This window comes from Ambystoma mexicanum, chromosome 7p (genome assembly GCF_040938575.1).
Source record: "Ambystoma mexicanum isolate Mex_15411 chromosome 7p, UKY_AmexF1_1, whole genome shotgun sequence".
Taxonomy (NCBI): Eukaryota; Metazoa; Chordata; class Amphibia; order Caudata; family Ambystomatidae; genus Ambystoma; species Ambystoma mexicanum.
Window position 1 is genome coordinate 591,183,658 of NC_090939.1, and position 24,433 is coordinate 591,208,090.

The 24,433-nt window shown below is 45.2% G+C and overlaps 1 protein-coding gene across 1 annotated transcript in view; it reads left to right on the forward strand.

The window, feature by feature from the left end:
* Window positions 1-24,433, forward strand: part of LOC138526177 (gamma-aminobutyric acid receptor subunit gamma-3) — a 1,711,882-nt gene that overhangs the window by 167,812 nt on the left and 1,519,637 nt on the right. The window contains exon 2 of the mRNA XM_069636600.1: window positions 18,188-18,270. Coding sequence (XP_069492701.1) covers window positions 18,188-18,270 — 83 coding nt within the window. The remainder of the gene's footprint in view (window positions 1-18,187; window positions 18,271-24,433) is intronic.

A 24,433-nucleotide genomic window follows, 5' to 3' on the forward strand; every position in this document is an offset into this window, starting at 1 on the left:
TGTGTGATGTATCACAACAGTCACCAAGAGACTGTCAATAAAACAAGAAGCTTGTAGTACGCTGCTTGACCAATGTGTGCGATCCTTGGCAAATAATTGAATCACACAGCACATGAACTAAAAACACTGTGAGTTTGCAAAACCTGCAATCTTGTATACATAATAAAATAAATAGATATTTGTAAAGTTATAGTGACATTGGTGGTAAAATAATCACTGGTGACCCGGGTGTCCCATCCATGCAGTAACCAGGACCGACCCTGATGAGCTTCAAAGCAAGAAAAAGGTCAGCCCTGTCAGTTCATGTTGACTAATAAGTGACAACACCACTTAGAACAACATGGCCTAACGAGGCCGTCCCCTTCCCCACTTTGAAGCTAAGCAGGGTTAGTCCTGTTAAGTGCATGGATGTGAGACAGTCCACAGTCTGATGCTATGTGTTTTCTTTGTTTTAAATATCTCATAACACAATAAGAAAACACACAACATCCACATTCTTTTTTTAAAACCATGCTTCTGTCAGTGCTTGAATGTATTCCACTCGGTGACCATTTGTTTGCCTTTTGCTGAATTGCATTCTGGTATTTGTAGTCTCCAAGTCAAGATGGGGAGAATAATGCCCCAATTGTACATGTTTTGCCAAACATAGTTCAACAAGGATTTATATATTTGAGTGACACTTTGGAATGCATATATTTCAAGTTATCTTTATAAAGCAGAGTATTTTTGAAAGCCAGACATGGAGGTACAGAGGGGAAATTATGAGAGGGCAAGTAAGTCATGAGGATTTGCCCATGATGTGGCAAGAGAGTTTGTAATCCTGGACACTGGTGCAGTTATTCTCCCCTGATTGTGGCTGCTTTTCAGGGCACAAGTAAAGGACACATGTGGGTGAAGAGTGTAACTTATTTTCAGAGGGCAGATGCAACCCCTTGGGTTTTTTAGAGGTTGGCAAGCTTTCTCAAGTATTTGGCTACCAGGACTTTACTCAGGTTGTCATGTTCCCAGTGCAGACAGTTACCCACAAGACCACAAGCACTTGTTTTGTATTGGGATTTTGTTTACCTGGGAATATTTCACGACAGATTGCTGGGTTTTAAAGGTTACCACCTTTACTTTGCCAGCATATATATTGCAATATTTCCTCTATCAGTTCATATTTCTGGTGTTCATTACTTTTTAAAAGTCCAATGCTATTTTGTATTGCGCTCTTTCTTCTAAAGGGAAGGTCAAATGAACTATATTTGTATATTTCATTTAATATACATGTTCAATTACTGTGTGTATATTCATGGGTGCCAGCTTTTGATTTTCGCTCTGGGGCAAAAGTACTAGTACTAGTGTTATTCCTGCAGCCGGTCATTTTTTTCCTTTTTCTGTGCTGCTTAAATGGGGTTAGTTGGGACCGTGCAATGTATCACAACAGTCACCAAGAGACCGTACCTAAAATAAGGGGTGCTGCTTAACCAAAGTGTGTGGTCTATGGTAAATCATTTAGGGGCTGATTCATGGAATTAATAGTGCCGAAAAACTGGGATTTGTGCACCATTCTGCCCACAAATCCCTATTTACTAAACAGGAATTGCAGAATGGCGCACAAATCCACGTTTTTTGGCGCAAATAATTCAATGAATCAGCCCCTTAATCTCATTGTGCACTGCCTTAAAACATAGGGAGTTCTCAAAGCCTGCAATCTTTTATACATAGCAATACCACTGTCAAAACAGGTCAAAATCAGTTTGATTGATGAATGTCTTTGGGCAATGGGTTGCAAGTGTTTTAAACTATAGGGCGGCCTTTCCCAAAGGCCATGGTTAGTGGTTTGGTAATGTTCGGATGTCCAAACCAAAATCTGTGAAATAACAAAAATCTTGAAATTCAAGGAAACAACTTTAGTTACAGGGACATTAAGGTGACAATTTAACGCAACAAATCCCCTGAAATTCAGCTAAAGCCACAGAATCATCATGGCCCCTCAAATCTCACCGGACATTCCCCCCAGTCAGCTAGGCCCAACAGTCTCTGCTTTCAGTCTGTCTCGGGTGATCGGGTCAACATCAAGTAAAGTCTGACCCTGGCTTATTTTTGGACAAGGCCCATGTAGAGTGCTTGCTACTCTCAAGATTTTAACCGAAACCAGCACTCCTCTATTCAGACAAAGTTTCCCCATCTGCAGACCTTCAGTATGTCAGATTTCACTCTCAATTTGTGTGGTTTGGAACTTAGATTCTATGGGGCCAATTCATAGAATTCGGCGCACAAGTGGCGCACGCGGCTGGCGCACAGTGTGCGCGTGCGGTAGTCTGCGCCAGCCGCGTGTGCCGAAACACATTCAGGCGCACAGCGTATTCATGGATTCCAACATCCACAACCAGCCGTGGCGCAGAGTGGCGCAGCGACCCTGCAGCAGCGTCAGTTACGCCCCCAAGAAAGCCCCTCGCGCAGGGAAAAGCCATCAAAATCCCCAATCCAGCGCAAAGGGCAGCAGCAAACGCAGAGCGGGGAGCGTGTAATTCAGGGGTGTGCGGGTGTTCCCACACGCGATAGGCCTGGGTACGTGTATTACAGGGGTGCGCAAGAAATTCTACACGCGATTGGCCTGGGTAAGTGGATTTCAGGGGTGCGCGAGAAATTCTACACGCGATTGGCCTGGGTACGTGTATTACAGGGGTGCGCGAGAAAATCTACATGCGATTGGGCTGGGTACGTGGATTTCAGGGGTGCGCGAGAAATTCTACACGCGATTGGCCTGGGTACGTGGATTTCAGGGGTGCGCGAGAAAATCTACACGCGATTGGGCTGGGTACGTGGATTTCAGGGGTGCGCGAGAAAATCTACACGCGATTGGCCTGGGTACGTGGATTTCAGGGGTGCGCGAGAAAATCTACACGCGATTGGCCTGGGTACGTGTATTACAGGGGTGCGCGAGAAAATCTACATGCGATTGGCCTGGGTACCTGGATTTCAGGGGTGCGCGAGAAAATCTACACACGATTGGCCTGGGTACGTGTATTACAGGGGTGCGCGAGAAAATCTACATGCGATTGGCCTGGGTACGTGTATTCCGGGGGTGCGCGAGAAATTCTACACGCGATTGGCCTGGGTACGTGTATTACAGGGGTGCGCGAGAAATCCTACACGCTATTGGGCCTGTGCCAGTGGGGCAGTTATTACGTGGGTGTGCGGGAAGTTGAAGAGGTGAATTGCCAGTGTGGGTCCTCCCAGGTCTCCCCTCTACCCCCTCCACGACCTCTGCAGGCAGCCCACACCACAGGGGACTACCCTGCACCCCTGGTCATGTCCCGCAGGCAGCCCATCCACCATGGGCATGCCCCCCAGCCAAGCCACATGTCCCCTTGCACCCCCAGCACCATGGGGCACCTGCCAGCAGGCCCCCAACCATGTCCCACTCATGTCCCCTTGCACCCCCACTCCCCAGCACTGTGGGGCACCTGCCAGCAGGCCCCCAACCATGTCCCCTTGCACCCCCACCCCCCAGCAGGCCCCCACTCATGTCCCCCTGCACCCCCACCCCCCAGCACTGTGGGGCACCTGCCAGCAGGCCCCCAACCATGTCCCACTCATGTCCCCTTGCACCCCCACCCCCCAGCAGGCCCCCACTCATGTCCCCTTGCACCCCCACCCCCCAGCACTGTGGGGCACCTGCCAGCAGGCCCCCAACCATGTCCCACTCATGTCCCCTTGCACCCCCACCCCCCAGCACTGTGGGGCACCTGCCAGCAGGCCCCCAACCATGTCCCACTCATGTCCCCTTGCACCCCCACCCCACAGCAGGCCCCCACTCATGTCCCCTTGCACCCCCACCCCCCAGCACTGTGGGGCACCTGCCAGCAGGCCCCCAACCATGTCCCCTTGCACCCCCACCCCCAGCAGGCCCCCACTCATGTCCCCTTGCACCCCCACCCCCCTTGAACCCCCACCCCCAGCAGGCCCCCACTCATGTCCCCTTGCACCCCCACCCCCCAGAAGGCCCCCACTCATGTCCCCTTGCACCCCCACCCCCCAGCACTGTGGGGCACCTGCCAGCAGGCCCCCAACCATGTCCCCTTGCACCCCCACCCCCAGCAGGCCCCCACTCATGTCCCCTTGCACCCCCACCCCCCAGCACTGTGGGCACCTGCCAGCAGGCCCCCAACCATGTCCCCTTGCACCCCCACCCCCCAGCAGGCCCCCACTCATGTCCCCTTGCACCCCCACCCCCCAGCACTGTGGGGCACCTGCCAGCAGGCCCCCACTCATGTCCTACTCATGTCCCCTTGCACCCCCACCCCCCAGCACTGTGGGGCACCTGCCAGCAGGCCCCCAACCATGTCCCCTTGCACCCCCACCCCCCAGCAGGCCCCCACTCATGTCCCCTTGCACCCCCACCCCCCAGCACTGTGGGGCACCTGCCAGCAGGCCCCCAACCATGTCCCCTTGCACCCCCACCCCCCAGAAGGCCCCCACTCATGTCCCCTTGCACCCCCACCCCCCAGCACTGTGGGGCACCTGCCAGCAGGCCCCCAACCTTGTCCCCTTGCACCCCAACCCCCCAGCAGGCCCCCACTCATGTCCCCCTGCACCCCCACCCCCCCGCACTGTGGGGCCCCTGCCAGCAGGCCCCCAACCTTGTCCCCTTGCACCCCCACCCCCCTGCAGGCCCCCACTCATGTCCCCCTGCCCCCAGGTCCTGACGAAACCCAATCATGGCAGTAATGGGCAGCATACCCAGCACAAACACCCAGCCAAGGATTGCATCCACCCACATAGTATATGCAATTACATGATACAACCCCAATGGCAAGTATGTAAATGAACACATGTCCGTCACACACACATACACAATGGGTGCAAGTGAATGTCAAAACCCATATCATGACATGCATGAAACCAATGAGAAAATACCACAAATGTAAGTAATAAATATATGTATTAAAGATGAAAATGAAGTAAAGAAATAAAACACACAACAATGGGGATGACAAAACAAATGGTCCATGTCCGAGAACTAATAGAAAAAATCAAAAAACAAAGGAATCAAAAAACTAATGTAGTCCAAAGAAAAATAATGGTGGGAAAAAATAAGGAAAAACCATTGCCTCATGGTGAACACAAATATAAATCCAACAAATGTTTTCCAAACATCAAACTATGTACAAGAATATCCCAGGGTCCATGAGCCCAACACCATAAATGAAACCTACTACTACTAACTAATAAAAAAAATATATACAGAAAAGTGGCCATTGTCCGAGCGGTCCAAAAAAAACTTAAAAAATAAAGGAAACCTAACACTAACTAACTAAAGAACTATATACAATGGCAGCGGGCAAGTCGGCTCACTCTGTGATGTTGCCGGCCAGGGCATCATCGAACTCCATGTCGATGTCCCGGAGGCGGGACTCTGTCCTGGCCCCGAGGTCTCGCAGGGACAACCCCGTGTCCACCTCAAACTCCCTGCGAGCTTCCTCGAGGCACTCAGCCCGCCTCAACGCCCGACGCATGGAGAACTCCGCCCTGACCATGGTGAGCCGCTCCTCTTCCGCCCGCTGCCGCTCTGCACCTATCTGCTGGACCAACTGCTCCCACACGGAAGACACTGCCATCCCAGGGTTCTCCTGCCCTCCGGCCCTCCGGTAAGGCTCGCATTCGGTATCACGATCAACAAGGCACAGTGCCAGGCAATAAAGTGCAGTGGTATCAACTTTGAATCTCCCTGTTTCTCCCAAGGCCAGTTATATGTTGCATCTTCTACAGTGGGTTCTCCAAATCAGTTGTATATATCTTTGCTCTGACTGCAAAAACAAAAAAAAATTTTTTTATAAACAAGCCTTACAATGAACATGTATTTTCATAATATCAAACTTTAGGTCCATAATTGTTGGTGCCGTCGGCATCATGTCACCCATCATGCTGCTGAAGAATCCCCATGTTGTTCTCAGGAACAGTTATACATTTCAGAATGAATTTTTAAGAACAACAAATTGTGTTGTGTAGTCTTTATAATTAAACTTGTTTAAAATAATAAATAACTATAAAACATAGTGAATTTTTCTTTTCACCTTTCTTTTGAAGCCTTCCCGAAAATCGGAAGGCTACCTTAAGGTATTTCTAACAAATGATACCTACGAGGAAATTAAGTCCCGGACACCGCCGGGTAAATCAGCTAGTTAATCTATAATATTATAAAAGTGAAAATATGTGGGTGGCTGGTATTGTAGCAAAGTGTTGTTCCTTATATAATGTTACACTTTTTAACCAATCTGCACCATATTTTGCATAGTTACCTGTTAGGACCCTCCGGACAATACTGGCTACATGGCATATAGACACCACACCTCCTTTCCCTGGATTTCAGCAAAAGTCTGAATTTGTGGGTTTGTGGCTTGGCAAGGAGTTGTTCCTTATACAATTCCACACTGTTGCACCATATTTTACAAACTTACCTGTCAGGACCCTGTGGCTATTACTTTCTACATGACCTGCGGACACCCCACCCCTTTCCCCAGATTTCAACACTAGTCAAAATGTGTGAGTTTGTGGCTTGGCGAAGCCTTGTCCCTTATACAATTACACACTGTTTCACCAATCTGCATCAAACTTTGAATAGTTACCTGTTAAGATCCTCCAGACATACTGGCTACATGTCATTTTGACACCCCACCCCTTTTGTTGGATTCAGAACCTTCACACATGAGAAGGTTACCTGAAATCAGTGAAACATCAATGTGGTCATAGAAGGACCGGCATTGATACGAGGAGGAACACACTTAGTAATCCCTATGGTTCCTCATAAACCATGTTTCAAGGCCATACGATGCATGGTTTCCAAGATATTTGCACCACAATACACCACAACAAAATTCACCATGCCACGGTGAGGCGACAGGTGGGGAGAGAGCACAGAAGGTCCAGTATACAGAAGCACACTAACTCTCACCTCCCCCCAACTCCTGTTTTGGGGTTTGTCAGCCGGCCACACATGCCCATTCTCTGTGCAGTTTACTACAGGGTGCAAAGCACATCAAGCGATAAGCATAATGGAACAGCGACCAACAGGATCATTGGTTTTCAACAATTGATGAGAGTGTTATCATGTCTGTCTATAGAACCCGTTCACAGAACAGGTACTCTTTGCCAGTTATTAATAAATATGAAAATGTTGTGTTTTATTTATTGTGGTGCATGCTACCCTAATTTTGGTACTTTTTAATTTTTTATTAAAGGCCTAGGCATTACAGTTTTTGCTAAAACAGCGATTTATTGTATTCTGAGCTCACCAAAATATGCACATAATTTAATTTTTTAATATTCATTTCAAGTAATCAATCTATTGACACACCTAACTGGGCCCCTTGATGAAACCCTACAACCATGCATAAATGCACGTCAGCCATAGTTAAAGGTGAAAAGCCTAATGAAAGTAAATTCCTATCATATATTGTCACTCGAAAGTAGGCATCCCTCAACATGTGTCCCCCCCCCCATGAGTGTCAGACTTAGGGGATCGCAAATGTAGTTCTGTTAGGATATATTTCAATGTTTTTGAGGTAATTAGGCTTAATGTTAATGGGGCCAGCCTATTCATTCAGAGGCCTTCTTCTACCAGATTGCTTGTGCCCCCCTCCTACAGATGTGAACCACTTAAAGAAGCTCTATCAGCCTCTTATACTTGCTTCTCTGACTGTGAATGATCTGACTCATCCGCCTCATGCTCCTCCTCTTCATCATCCCCATCCTCCTGCCCCTATTCTCTCCCCTCCTATTCAGCCACCTCATATGTCACTTGAATCCAGTCATCAGCCTCATGTTCTGACTTGTCCTGGTCCAAAAGTTCTACCTCTTCCTGTTCCATCTTCCACTGTCACCCATTTTTTTGTCTCCTTAGTGTTCACATCCGGATGACCCTTTATCTCTGCCTCCTCTTGTCTGACCTCCTGATCGTCATCAATAGGTGCCTTCTCCTTTTCCACCCACTGCCCCTGAAGAACTTCCTCATTACCTGAATATGAGATGATCCCAAACTGATCCACTTCTTCCATAACATTTCTGGAGTCAGGGGCATTTAGGGAAATATTTTCAAAAGGGCCTTACACTAGTACAAAGGATTTTCACAGGAAGGGATTTATTTATTTTTTTCAAAATAAGCTTGTACTAATACAAAGGATTTCACTGCAATTGTCTCTGTTTAAAATTATTTTTCAGGTTGTTTAATGGAAACGTGTTAAACAAGCAGCATGGTATCCACACAGAGTTTCACAAGGGCTTTGTTTTTCTTTTTTAAGGTGGAAGTAAGAAAAGGGAGGGAAAAGTTTGCTGAAATGGGAGTCATACTTTAAAATTAGCTTAATAGGGAATTAAATGTGAGAAATGTACACACAACCACACTCATTGGCTAGAGCACAGACTCCCCTGCTTTCTACCCATGTGGGTAAACCCTATTCATCCTTCTACTACCAAGCACAGCCTTCAGCGGGGGTCTGCAACCTGTGTCTCTCCAGAAATGTGTACTAAAACTCCCATGATCCCACTCCATTGACTGTGCAGGTTAGACTGGATGTGAATTGTGCTCCAAAACATCTGACCAGCCAAAGGTTGCAGAACCCTGGTGTACAAAACCAGGCAGTGGGTCAGATCTCTATTCAGTTCACTGCCCTTCCCAGAAAATCAGACAATCTGATTGGCCTTCCAGACCACTGCAGCATGTTTGGGATTGTGATTGGACTGTCAATGTATGTCCCAAATGCCAGATATCATGAGGAGGTTCATGCATGATTTTGGGATGCCACAGGGCTCTGTGAGATCTCACTGAAATGCCAAATTATCCCCAAATATATGGCTCATTCCATGACATCGGTTTGGTGAGGTCAAAGGTAAAACAGGGACAATCGTGAGATATAGCTCCCTCGCCTTTTGTTGAAATGCGGGTCGAGGGAAGGATATACTCTCAAGAGGCTTGTAAAGGTGAACCAGAAGTGACCCAAACAACAAAGTACCACATCCCAAAATATAGGGATTCTCCAATCAAGGTTGTATAAAAATATGAACACTTTAATAAAAACAAACCATCTGCATGAATTGAGATTACTATATAAAAACCTGCCCCAAAGCAAAGAACAGAGGACATGCAACAGAATGGAGACAGTAGCGCTCTAACTTTAGTTCCAGTGATGGTAGGTAAGGTACTACCATAAAAGGATATTGGATCGAAAACAGGAGCAATTCTGACATAGCCAGTATCTAGGATCCAATTGGACCTTTGGGGCAGTTTGGTGTCAACAGTAACTGGATTCAGTTCTTGGTAGGCTGATGCATCAGACCCGGTGATGAATGATGATGCAAGCTGAACAGGCGCAGTTTGGGCATGTAGGATCGTGGAGGCCCTGACAGGAAATGGGCATCAAGAAGGGGCGAATGAGTATGCTCTGTGCTGTCGAACTGCAGCAGGTCGATGATGCAGGTTGGGGTGATCTCAAGAACACTTCACAGTTGGCCAGGCCGAGTCAGGCTTTAGCAAATGGGAAATGTCGGTGAGTGATGCTCCAGCTCTAGTCAGTGGGCAACGGTCATCGAAGTGGTGATCAAGGGTGCATCAATGTGTGATCAGTGAGGCGGACGTTCTCTAGATAGCTGGGCTGAGCTATGGTTGTAACTGTCAGGTGAGGACAAATGCAGTAAATATGGCAAGGGAAATGTGCGCAAAATAACACAGTGAATAGCTTTGAGGCAAACAATGTGCACACAGGAACCAAGACTCATGTATACTAAAACCCAGGAGTGCAAATAGAGTGTGACAATAATACAAATATATAAAAAAGGGATGTGGGGTAAGCACTTAGAAGCTCCTTATGACTACAAGGAAAGTTGGCAAGCTCCTTACCCACAATTGCTGTTACAGGTACTGACAGCGCTAAGCCCACATAGAGGGTAAGCAACGAAAGGATCTGTGAGCTAACACTCTTGATGGTATTGAAAAGGGAACTTGAAAACAATACTCACGAGGACGAGAAATACCACTGAATGTCAACAAGCTCACAAACCCTATTGATCAAACTGGGACCCAGAAAGGCTATAACAGCAATGGGAGGATAACTAAATACATAAGACTCAAGACAAGGGGCAAGTGGGAATAGTGATTACAGAAAAGTGAGAAAAACATAGGCATTCACACAAGCGCTAGCTACAACAGCACATCACACATAATAATCAATGAGAAACAAATGCAGAAGTGCAAAGGAAAACATGGAATGGATTCCAAGAGAAAGTAAAGGAACAGGAGCAGGGAAAACAAAATTACAAAGGCAAACGTCCCCCACCCAACCAAGGAAAAAGGCAGGAAGCTTAATCTAAAGAGGAAAGACTAAAGCATCAAGGCTTACAGCAGCAAAGGACAAAGTCAAAGAAATATAGAACACTGACAAACTGGGCTGCATAAAAGGGGAAAGCACTGAGAAATGCTGCCTGCAAACAGAGGAAGACAGAAAGGGAATCTAGGAATCAGAAATCAATTAAGCACATAAATTTGAAATCCAGGGATAAGGAACAAGAAATAGAAACTTGGAAACTAGGCACAAAGCTAAGAACCAGGAACCAGAGACCAGTCACAAACAGGAACACTGCATCAATGACCAGCGCTGGAATGAAGCAAACTAAGGCTTTTAAGGCTGCTTAATGAGCACACGCCTCAGGAGTGCTGCTTGCTGTACCTGCAGCCATGGGTGTTGCCTATCCTCCACCCAGCCTTGTCCTGCAAGGGTGGAGATAAAGCTGTGGGCCAGACATTCTGGGAAGCATAGTCATTTGATTAAAGCAGCATACTGGCTGCCAAATGGATCCGGAAGGGAAGTAGCTTGGAAAATAAGGATTAGGCGCTCCTAATTCATCACAGCACTGTAGCATAAGGTTCGGAAGGAAAGTCCAGTAGGGCATAAACCCCAAATCGTGCCCTCCAGTGGTGAGAATGGGAGCGAAGGGAGCGAATCGTGACAGTAACCCCTGCTCAGAGTCAGCGAGTGACCCTCCAGGGATTTGGTTCAGGTTCTGGCATTTTGCAGTCTCCTCAGGCCTAGCAGGTGACATGCTTCAGTACCACATGTCTCAGTGTTGAGCTGCTCTAGATGCAGTGCAATAGTTTGTCTCTTTGGAGGGATGCAGATATCAGAACCAGCATCTTCCCTACTGTTCAGGTTGTGGGGAACATGGAGGAACTGGTTCAGTGTGATAGAACAGGGAGCTTCGGCTGGTCTGGCCCCCTGGTTGCTGTGAGGACTTTGCAAAGGACTCAAGGACAAGATACAGTTCAGGATCTGCTGTTGTGGCGAAGAAGATCCATTGCAGAATGGATGGTCTTGGGCCACATCACTTGCCACTCCCAATGTTCCCTGAGAGATTTAGGAGACAGATCTTCCTTCTGTCTTGGATGGCTCCTTTTTCACCTCAGGCTGAGGGCTTTGTATGGTGCAATGGTCCCAAAGAAGGTCCAGGAGAGAATGTTCAGAACGTCTCTTCTGCCTTAAAGGAGCCTTGGGCAACTGAGGGTGTGAAACCCCTTCTTTTAAAGGCACAAGTCCCCCGGTGATTGGTCCAAATTGAGCCTGATTCAGTGGAGAAATGCCTGCTCCTGGCTGGAGTGGACTTTGCCCAGTTGATGCCACACCCAAACTGCGCTGCTCCAGAGGAAGTGGAGAAGACAGGAAATGAAAGAGAGATAGTGAGAAACAAGATGTTGGGCGGCTTCTTCCAGTGGCCAGAGCATTCCTGCTCATCTTACTAATGCCCACTTCCCCCCTACTGACAACAAGGACCTTTAAACATGCAGCACCCTGCTGGAGGCTTCTCCTCCTGAATGGGTGTGTTCCTTGATACCTGTGCCCTGGACAGCTGCCTGCTGTGTGGCTGTCTCTGTGGGAGCGTGTTACTGGCCCTCACAAAGAGCATCAAAGAGAGGTAGGCCCTCTGGGTTCCTGTCCTACCATATGGCAGTGCTGGCCCATTTGCCCCGAATACACATTCCCTTCCACACCACATTTGGTTCACAGGAGCTGACACATGTGAAACATACATTGGGGTGTGACAGCCATAAGTAGCACCATGCACTATACTTAAACTATTCTCAGAGACTTTATCCTGCCACCAGCATGTGGTACTGGTGACCTTTGTAGTTTTGGTACAGGAGGTAGCATATCTTAAAGGGATGGTCCGCCCAAAATTTTTATTTCAAAAATAGATAGGCAATATTAAAAAAAAACGATTGGCATTTTTTTTTCCAAGTCCCTATGTAAACTTTTGAGCAATTCAAGCTCAAAATTTGCAAAAGCAAGCACATGGGCGTATCCATTTTGTGAAATGGATGTCCGCCTGTGCTTTCTTTTGCCTTTGCGGCACTAATGAAGGAAAAGCCAGCCAGCTGTAGTAAACAAAAGCTACCACTGGTTGGCTTTTCCTTCATTGGTGCCGGGACTCAGAGGATGCAGACCAGAGACTACAGGCAGAAAAGCTGCAGCTGCATCTCGGTAAGTGCTATTTTTTTTTTAAAAAATAACCACTAGCTGTGTTTTTTTTCTAAGTTTTAGAAATAAAACCGCAGCTTTAAAAACGTTGTATTTATGTTTGCGGTCGCTTTTGAAGCGACCGCAAGCATAAATACAACGTTATTGTCTTTGAAAACGCTGCGGTTTTTCTTTCTAAGTTTCTCAGGCTCCTCCGAGCCTGAGAAATTTAGAAAGAAAAATCACAGCGTTTTCAAACACAACCGCGTTGTGTTTCTGCCTAAATCTGCTTTCCCATTTGGGGCTCTAGGGCTCCCCATCGGGAGCCCGAACGCCCCAAATGGGAAAGCAGATTTAGGCAGAAACACTGCAGCATTTAGCATTTCCCATTTGGGGCTCTCGGGGCCCCCGTGGGGAGCCCGAGAGCCCCAAATGGGAAATCAGCTGTAGGCAGAAACACTGCGGCATGTAAACACAACTGTGTTGTGTTTCTGCCTGCCTTGGCTTTCACTTTGGGTCTCCGGTGCTCTCCTGGGGGAGTACCGGAGACCCAAAGTGATAGCCACGGCAGGCAGAAACACATCGCGGTTGTGTTTGAAAATACTGCGGTTTTTCTTTCTGAGTTTCTCAGTCTCCTCCGAGCCGGAGGACCCTGAGAAACTTAGAAAGAAAAACTGCAGCGTTTTCAAACACAATAACGTTGTATTTATGTTTGCGGTCAATTCAAAAGCTACCGCAAACATAAATACAACATTTTTAAAGGTGCGGTTTTATTTCTAAGTTTTCCGGGCTCCTCGAGCCCGGAAAACTTAGAAAAAAAACTGCAGCTAGTCTTTATTTTTATTTAAAAAATAGCACTTACCGAGATGCAACTGCAACTTTTCTGCCTGTAGTCTCCGGTCCCCGTCCTCCGCGTACAGCACCAATAAAGGAAAAGCCACCCAGTGGTAGCTTTTGTTTACTACAGCTGGCTGGCTTTTCCTTCATTAGTGCCACAAAAGCCAAAGCGAGCACAGCGGCGGGCATCCATTTCACAAAATGGATGCCCCCATGTGCTTTCTTTGAGCTTGATTTGCTCAAAATTTTACATAGGGAATTGGAAGAAAAAAAAATTGCCAATCAATTTTTTTTAATATTGCCTATCTATTTTTGAAATAAACATTTTTGGGCGAACCATCCCTTTAAATGCCTTCCTCATACTGCATTGACCTGGCGGTTGCTGTGGTGCTTGAGGTGGCATCGTGTTACCTTTGAACCTGCTCTGTGCAACAAACAGAGCAGGTGCTGTGGGTCACACCACTGATGCAGCAGGTCACAGGTACACTATGCTTTTGACATAGAGTTGCAACAAACGGGGATCTGGTTATCAGATTACCCCCTTGGAGAAGGAATCACCCACATCATTGTATGTACTACTAAAAATAAAAAAAGCCAGGGCTTTGCACGCTTGCCAAAAGGCAATTCCTCACAGCTGATGTGACATAATGTCTCTGAGGTTTCTAATTGGTCCTTTCAGTAGACTCATATCCATGTCAAATGCTAAAATGGTATAGGGCTGTGTGGTATATGCTCTGTGAAATCATAGCCATGGGTCCTCACCAAATGTCTGTTTATCTGTGGTTTGTGGTTCCCATGCAAATTGTCTGTGCAATGTCATGTCAGTGTTCTAGAGTGAATACGTTTGCCCTGGCATGTGAAAGTGATGATGGGGTCTAAGCCTCGGGTGTTAGCAAAGTCTGCACCCCTTTTTGCAGACAGGCAACATTTCCATATAAGTGTGAGCTGTTGTGATAGCATACCAAGCTCTGTAATGTCATAAATAACTATTGTTTAGCCAAACTGGGAAGCAGCAGGAAATGTGGATGTAGCATATCAGAGCAAAAATAGTTCAGGCACTTTAGTTTTGCACAGAGGAGCCGGACAGACTGTATTGGTTTGCGTTTCTTTCCACCGTTGCTTCCTTTCATGTCGACGACCAAAGCACATAATTATATTGTGTTATATCATTTAAACTTTTATACACTGATGTCCTTACCCAGCGTGTACAGAACTAACCTGGTTCTGGGCAGACTGTATAACATCTCTAGAGCAGCACTTCCCATAGTCAGATCTTCTGAGACAAAGAAATAATCCAAAGTGGAAAAGTACTTGCCCCGTGACCAAGTTGGCTTTGATGGATTGTCTCCTTTTACTGAGCCATTCAGGACATAAAGGGCCCATGAATTCAGAGTCCGTATTGGCCAATTGAAGAAACGCGTCGCCGACTATTACGGACCTCATTCCTCTTTAATTATTGTATTATTTTCTTTATGTACACTATGATGTTGTATTGTTTTCTTCTTTGCAAAACTAAAATTGTTGCCTTTGAATTTGATATTCAACAATATACTTTTTTATGAAAACTATTTTTGTTAAGTAGTTGTTTTTCACTCTAATAGATTTAATGTGTATAGCACTGTACCAGACCTTTCTGATTAATTGCAGTAGTGGACTTTGAGTCCAAACAATTGAAAGTGTGCAGGGGACGGGGGGATTCCTAGGTAGAATCTTCTTTCTCTCATTGTCTTACCCAGCGTGTCTCAGAGTGCCTTACAAAGTTCAAAAGTGAGAAATGTAAATCAGAACAAATAGGCAAAGGATACAGGGGAGGTGTTTGGGTAGAGCTACGTTTTGAGGCTTTTACAGGAGTTAATGATTGAAGGTGCAGCATGGATGTGGGGTGGGAGAGCTTTCCTGGCTCTTACTGCCCATTAGTTGTCGTCTTGTTTTTGTGTTCAGTTTAGCATGCAGATTGGACTGCATAGAAGGTTATGGAGAGCTTGTTTGTTGTGTTGGTGATGGGTTTCACTTGGTTCAGGAGGCAGGATTGGGTTGGATGGCATTGTATGCAATGCAGATTCATTTGAAAGTGACTCTGTGGGGTATTGGTAGCCAGTGGAGCTCGGAGAGAGTCGGGGTCATGTGCGAATGACCTTTGGGGAGGAAGGATAACTCAGGGGTGACGAGTTGTTCTTGGAAGCAAGACAATGCGGCACAACAAAGGTTTGAATTCCGATCCTGCACATAGAAACCACTCGCTGGATTTAAGTGCATTATAAATGAATACAACATATTTAAGAATGAGTCATGCTGCTGTATTCTAAATGGCTTTTAGGAGAGCCAGAGTGTTGCTGGGGAGTCCAGTGAGTGTTTTAGTTATAATACATTAGTTATACATTGTAGTGCAGCTTCATCATTTCTGATGATGGTCTTAAGAGTAGGCTAAGGAACTTAAAATATTCTTTTGCACCATGTACTGCATACATTTGTTAAAATCTAAGAAATATTTCCAAAGGTTTGCCTGACTGTTTGCCTGCTACAGAAATTGATGCAGAACTATCTAGATTGCTCCAAAAGGGTTTTGCAGGGGTCACCTTTTAGAAGCCATCTAATGGGAAATTTGAGAAATTGGCACATTTGCTGGACAATATTACAACGAATGTTCATTTTTTAAAGTTGTTAAAATGGCACCCCGGAACTAATGCTTATTTTGCTTAACAGACAACCATAGCTGTTTTGCTTGACATATGATCAACCGTAAAGCTAACAATTTGCTCAAGAAACAACCTCAATAATAGCTGAAAATGCACCAAAGATTAGTAGTTAGAAAACAGCAGGCCAATGCAGGCCGATAGATAGTACAAATACATCAGGACACACTACAACAAAGGCAAACCAGACAAACACTTGACACAGCTAGTCATGCTTCAAAACCACAGCAAGAGACACCAGGTCAGCATCAAACAAGACTCTGGAATGAATGATCCATGCAAGCTGTGATCATCTTTATGTTTACGCCTGTACTGGAAAGACATGCAGCATTGTGTATATTGAGGTGTTCAGTGGCAATGCTATTCATTCCTGATTATGTACATGTATGACTGTGCATTGATAAAGAATACAGAACTATTTAGCCAATTTGTATGTCTCTTTGTTCACCAGTGGAAAACAATGGCAACCGTTTGGTTACTTTTTAGCCTAGGCAACACTGGGTATATCTGCTAGTGTGTAATAAAAAAAAGGCAAAATAAATATGCATGTTATTAAACGTGAACATATAGTTGTTTATAGAGATCACACAAGAGAACACAGAACCACAATCATGTGGCAGGTGTGCTTTCTAGCTGCAATGAAAATTGAATGTTATTACACATGAGATGTTGGCCACCATGACAGGCCAATGACCCTCAGTATCAGAAGCAGAGTGCAGAAAAAGAAAACATATCGGTCTTCAACTAGGAGAGAAAGATATTTCAGTCAGTAAAGTACTTGCAGCTGATGAGCAATTTTGGAAGTACGAAATTGATTGAAATTTCTGAGAACGAGTTGGATGCTGCTCTAGATATCCACACAGCTAAACATATTCTCGCGGGCACTGTATGAAAACACATGTTACCATGACAATTTCTACTGAAATGTATCTGCTACCAGTTTCTTTGCTCCTTTTGAAATACTGTGCACCACACCTGTGTTTTGCTTTTACCTGCAGTGGTATTGGCCCGCCGCTGAGGGTCTTATTGCCATTAGCACCCCGGCCCGTTGGATTGGGATGATAATGGCATTTTTTTCCTGTTGCGGCGCGTATCGAAACAGAAAAAAATAAATAAATAAACAAACAAAAATGGCCGCGGGGAAAGGGAAAACGGAGTCCATTTTCCCTTTCCTTGGCGGCCGTCGGGAGCGGACGCGCTGGAAACACAAGTGTTCCCAGCGCGTCAGCTCCCGAAAAAAAAAGAAAATAAAAGAATCAGAAGGCAAGTGGGGTTTGGAGGGTGGAAGGGAGGGAGGGGAAGAAAAAAACAAAAAAAATGGACCTGCGTCCCTGCTGGGGGATGATGGAAGCCTCCAGCCGTGGGGAGGTGCGGAGCGGGGCTGGCCCGCTCCGAGTCTCCACACTGCTGAAGCCTGCTATCACTGCCCAGCGGGGACACAGGAGCAAAAAGGTAAGTGGGGTAGGGAGGGAAGGAAAAAGAAAAAGCTTACCCGAATCCCCGGCGGGGGGCGAAGGCAGCTTCTCAGTCGTGGGGAGGCTTGGAGCGTGGATGGCCCCGCTTCGAGCGTCCTCATTGGCTGAGGGGCTGCCACGCCCCCGCCGAGGACAAGACGGCTGGAATCCCGGCCCAGAATGCTTGTTGCATTCTGATTTTCTCTCACCGGGTACTAATGAACTTTTATTGGCATTGTTACTTTGAAAACCATTTGTGGCCAGATGTTTTCAAATCAAACGTAGTGCCATTCGAATAGGGATGCAAATGAAAAGAGTCCCGACCCTTGGTATACGGTGATGCACTATGTTGAATATCTTTCTTTCCATTTCAAACAACTCTGGCACCAACCACCTTCTTGGTTTATGAAAGTAGTCTTCAAACAGTGGGCCTGGTCTCTTTAGAAAAGCGTGAAGGATATCCGGTGAAGTGTGCGGGGGACGAGGCGCTTTAAAAAGGGATTACACTGACTGCTTTCAATAGCAAATATTGACCGATATAGCTTGTGGGAGGAGGGGGTAGGAACAATATTTGTACTCAATGGGAGGCTTAGTATAAACAGTTTGAGCAACACCGGTGTGTGGTCTGTTGAACGGGTACTGTCTGCCTCCGTATGTCCATAGTCCATGTGCCTGTATCTGCAACTATGAGTGATGCCACTTCTCTCCTCCGCAGGCTCACCATCAACGCAGAATGCCAGCTGCAGCTCCACAACTTTCCAATGGACGAACACTCCTGCCCGCTCATATTCTCAAGCTGTAAGTAACCGTGCAGTGCATGATGGGCTATTGTGACCTGGTTCTTGCAGGTCCCCTCCAGTGCTGTTCTTGGCGCAAAATGTCCTACCGATGCCCTGCCATTCCCACATGATGCTTCACCTACTGTCTATCACACAGGTACCGCCAAATTACTTTTAGTGTCCTGTTCAAGCTCATACACGGCTTTCAAAAGTTTCTATTGGAACATGTCTTCGTATATGAATGCCTAGGTCCGTAACGATAGAACTATATCACTAATTGGTTGATTGTTAATTGCTGCAGTGGTGGTTTGAGTTCACTTGCATGTAGAAGGCACACTGAACACCTGAGATCCAGGGCTTCTGCTGCAGATGCATTCTTGCGTTGTCTTTGTTGCAGAAGTTATTGAAAATGCACGTATTTAGAAGTGTTACTTTTCCCCTCTGGACCAGAGTTAACAATTGTTGGGAAAAAGAGACACCGAGGTCTTAAAACAGTGTATTTTGTATCTGTATTTCGTTATACATCATGACCTTTCTGGGAGACCCATTAATCATCCAACAAGTCAGATAGACATTTGTTTTCAATACACTTTGTAGAGTTAACATAACATGGAGTGGTGCTGCAAACCTAGCTTTGCTCAGACGTCGAACATCTTGCGATATGTATTGACTGTCAGCCATCTTGGCTTGCTTTTCCCTGCTGGTATCAGTCAGTTTTCTGATATGAAGGGTTCTAAAAATCGAGTTTCCGTTGTAGAAAATTATTCTGAATGTGCGTGGTTGTGACTTCACTGCAATTGCCGTTTGGATTTCGTATATATTTGTAAATGTATTCATCGCGATTTATAATATAACACGTTTCTGTCGCACCTCTTCATGCCATGTTAATTGTTCTGTTGTGCGTCTGATCTCAACAAGCAGAACTGCTGCTGCAAGAGAGAACACGGTTCCTACCCGTCCTTATGCATGGAGGATACGGATCACTCGCAGTCCTCTCCACTATCCATCACTGTCCTACCCGTCCTTATGCATGGAGGATACGGATCACTTGCAGTCCTCTCCACTATCCATCACTGTCCTACCCGTCCTTATGCATGGAGGATACGGATCACTCGCAGTCCTCTCCACTATCCACCACTGTCCTACCCGTCCTTATGCATGGAGGATACGGCTCACTCGCAGTCCTCTCCACTATCCATCACTGTCCTACCCGTCCTTATGCATGGAGGATACGGATCACTCGCAGTCCTCTCCACTATCCATCACTGTCCTACCCGTCCTTATACATGGAGGATACGGATCACTCGCAGTCCTCTCCACTATCCATCACTGTCCTACTGTCCTTATGCATGGAGGATACGGATCACTCGCAGTCCTCGCCACTATCCATCACTGTCCTACTGTCCTTATGCATGGAGGATACAGATCACTCGCAGTCCTCTCCACTATCCATCATTGTAGAATTGTTATGAACGTCTGTGCCACGCTCAAGCTCCTGGTATCACGTGCATACTGATAAGAATGTTGTCACCGTTGATCGTTTTCTTAGGAATGGCAATGCTACTGGCACAGAAGACACCTATAAAGACATTAAGGCCTTGGTTTCCAAGGAGGCAGAACAGATGAGTGAGGACAACAGGACATTATTCTGGCACCCTGAAGTTGGGGAATGCTGCAAACAAAATAAAAAAAAGCACATGGGTGGTGCACATGCTGAGAATATGGAATAGCTTACACATTGTTTTAGGAGCACTAGGGGTACATAGTAATTTTTAGCAAATATACCAGGAGAAATGCCCCCACTAAGAAAATGAGCACAACAGCTCACACTATTCAAGAGTATGATCGTAAGCATGACTTTTTTTTTTGTCGGCTTTTCAACAAAAACATATATCCTCTCCTGAACCCAAGTCACTGGAAAAATCATTTGTTATTATTAATCAGACTCAGTGGACATCTTTTACAGTGATGGGTACTTCTCAAACACTATTGCAGAGGTTGTGTGGAAGATGTGTTGCCAATATGCACTTTGCTGAGTTTTTGGAACCACTTTGTGTGTTTAATTGTGTACCTCCGTCTGGATCCACTTTTAAATCTGAGGTCATGATTGGCAGGGTAGAGAACAGATAGACAGTTGTCGTGTGCAGAACCTGATTCCTCCTGCACTGTGTCATCTGAAACACAACTCAACCTACACGTAATGCAATAATTCACAATCTGGAGATTCGACGTTCAATGAGATTCTGCGATCTACACTACTCCACATTTAGGTTGGTGGTTCGTGGTGAAATTCCCACAATGCAAATGTCAACGGGGCATAATCAAGTGACAATGTTGCTTACTTACTATGTGATGTTGTTTGGCTGGGATTTGTACCGTGCACTGCTTCCAGTTTGTTTTGTTTGTTTGTTTGTTTATTTATATTGCGCACCTGACCCAAGGGTATTCGGGCGCGAAGGCAGAAAGAGGGTTGTTCAACTTAGGTTACATGTTACAAATAAACAGGGCTACAGTTACAGTTACAGTTACAATGCTGTAGACATGTAGTGTCAAAAAATCACAGAAGTATGTACAATGAGTTTACAAGAAGTACTTGATTGGCTTCCTGGCCCTGTGACGGATCTGAAAGTATGAGGTTGGTTAGGTTGGTAGGGAGGGAGAAAACATGCAAGCTAGCTTTATTGCTGTGGTGATGCCTGCAGTTTAGAAGTACCCAAGTACTCCGTGCTCTGTGCAGGTCTTTTTCTAGGTGATCTGTGTAGAGGATGTTTTGTCCAGATGTGAACCCCCTGTGACCATGGTCCTTTGGTGTTTTTTCTGGGTCAGCTGTATTAAAGTTGGTTGTGGAGATGTGGAGATCTGTTGCCTCACTGTATGTTGCTCCTTATCACCATATGCCTTGTTTGCTCTGTCTGTATTGTTTGACCAAGATTAGTAGTTGCCCTGCTTCAGAGTGTTCTTTACCAACCTAGATTGTTTGCGAACGGTACGAAGCAGCATGTGCCCGAACACTAACAATTCCATCTGCTTACCCAAACACACTATCCACAGACAAAAAGTGCCACTTGCACACCTACATTGAAACTCCTTCTCTACAGACAACAATACTCTACAACTTTACGACCAGCTTACATACAGCCAGCCTAACACATGCACCCTATCATCACATGCACACAAGAATGCCATCTGGCCACAATTCCATCTATGCCCTCAACACAAGCATCCTAGGCCAAGTAACAGTGTAAAGATTGTCACCCATCACAGGCATGTTAAAAATAAACATGTACAAAACAATTCACATACAAATGTATATGGTAGTAAAGGAAGGAAGGCAGTAGTCACTCACAACTTTGTTTCATATTTTGGAGTCCTACATGCTATTATTTGTTTCTAATCAAATGCTATCAGAAATAGTATTGGTTGCTATTATGATGGATGTCTTGAGTGGAATTCTCATTGTTTATATATCGTGATGGATGGAGATGATCATACGTAAGACTTGCACGGTGGTTTAATTTTGGAAAGTGCAGGCTAATCCAAAAATCACCATAAAAATGCTAACTTATTTTCCATTGTTTTACCATAAATTGGGGTGTTCAATTGAACGTTGCAATGAAAAAAAGATCCTGCCAGAAAGGAATTGCCTTGTTAAAATATATCTTGCTTGGATGTTGCATTGCTTTTCCCAGCCTGCTTTTGAAGTCAGAAAGTTCATAACGCTATCTATACCAGTAGTAATTGACTGCACTCCGAGCATTCTGATTGGCTAAGCAGGCATCGGTAATGATCACCATGGACTAGTAGGCTTTATGCTAATACATGATGATTATTAAATAGAAACATCACTTCGTCATCAGCTTCACTAATGCCACATTCATGGGTTGGTGACTGGGATTAGCAGCCCGAAGCAATGGTTGCAGAAAGCAATGGTTGCAGAAATAAATATTATCATGGTTATTTCCAGTGGGTTCAATTTCATTATTTATGCAAAGAAATATATGAATCATCTAATCCCTACATCTGATTTGGCAGTGTTGGATGCAACTATGATTCACAGCATTTTTTATCGTATCAGGATTTTGGGTGGGTATGCCTATACTTGTGTACTGATTTAGTAGAGAATTGTGTATTTGTGGTGTTAAAGAAACAAGTGCAGCATGTTTGTTAATCTATCAGTTGATATAAGGTTGAGGGTGATGGATTTGGTGGACCGAGAAGGAAAATAGAACTATAACAGTGCCTCCATTCATTCTAAATTACCACTGCATACTGAGTTGTTGCAGGCCATGTCATACTCTACTTTTTAGTTCTGTAGTAGTCATCAATGTCAGAGGAGGGGCACACACCCATAACATGCATGGCTTACTAGCAGGACTTGCTCACTTTCAATGTGGAAAATACATGCAGAGTCTCTCACAACTTTCTAGAAATAAAAACATTATGACTGTGTCACGAACAGGGATACGAGGGATATGTGAAACAATACAGTCATTTCATTTTCTGCACATAGAGCATGTCACTGTTAATCTTGAGGTCTGTAAGGCAGTTTGTGAACCCCCTTTTCTCATATCTTTCCCCATTGCTGAATTTCCTTGTGACCAAAGAGTTCGAAAAAGATACACTGACAACATTTGCCAGAAGGGACAAATCCCTCAATGGCACATTTATCATTCGGAAAGGAAGATCAATGCAAAGATGGTTCACTGTATTACCTACAGAGGATTTGTTTTAATCACCAAGTTATAATTAGCAAATCAAATTAAAATGAGACAAGTGGGAGTCTTCTGTTTTATCATCAGCAGACCCTTATGATTAATTGCGATTCGGCAAGCTTGTTGGTGAAATGTGACACCAGAGGCAATGCTGTGTGCCTTTCAATGAAGGAATATCAAAGACAATTAACTGCTGTTCATGTACAGATTCAGGTGGAACTTTATATACATATAGATAATATCATGCTCTAAAATGAAATCATTCCATTCAAAGTATGGTTCAACATTCATGCCCCAAAACCAGCAAGAGTCCTGACAACTGGAGGACATTTAGCTGGTTCATCAATACAGGATCCGGGTGATTGAATGCGGGGCCAAGAACAAGACAATTCACATACTGTAGACTGGAAAACGATCAGGGTTATTATGCTTAATGTCTGAACTGTAGAAACCAAGACTAGACGTCACAGTTAGTGTAAGTGGTACCTCATGCACATACCTTTACCTTCTTTAGGCATGGAGCCGGAGTGACACAACCTGGTTCTGTTAAGACGGCATGCTGGCACGAGCCACACAACCTGTCACCAATTTTCATTTGAAGGTACATGTTGTCAAAGAACACAAATCAGTAAAATGAACATTACATAAAATAAATAAATGCATAAAAAGAAGCCAGGCAAGCAGATGTGGGCGTGAGAGGGTAAAAGGAAAACAGAGGGCCTGGAGGAATGCCCGATGAAGGATAGGTCAGGAGAGAAAAACATGTTATTCAACACTAAGTATTCTTTATGTCATAAAGATCTCGCATCCATTGCCAGCAGTCAATCTGATGCTGCTATAGATCAATGCAAGTGACCTTAATAAAATGTCTTTTTTTTGACAAGTGGGGGTGATTTTGATTAAAAGGAGCTCTCTCGACTTAATCTATATCAGATTAAATAAAGGATAACTAACATTTGCTGTGCCTTGTCCAATGCATAACTTTATATGTGACACAGCAGCTTAAATTATGTTGTTAATAAGTAAAGGTATGCCAGTCATATAAACATTTCAAATGTGATGCTTATGTCGATAAATATTTCAGTATTTTTGAACTACCCTACAGCATGATGACTACTGATGAAACGCGACCTAAACTTTGATGCATTTTGGGTCTCCTTTCTTTGAATTGAATTCAAGATATGGGGCCTCATTACGGCCCATCCGCTAATGGGTTAACGGCGCCGTAAAAGGCTGCGGCGCCATTAACCTATTAGCGTCTAATTACGAGGTCCCTTTGCGGGACCCGACCTTAATGGCTGGTGTAGACCAGCAGTTAAAGTAGGGACCCGCAAAGGGACTTTGGTGCTAATTACGGTGCCGCAATTTGCGACACTGTACTTAGCGCCTTCCCCATTCCCATTGAGCCCTATGGGGCAAAAATGGGAATGGGGAAGAGCCATGGAGGAAGGGGGAATTACCGCCCCGCCA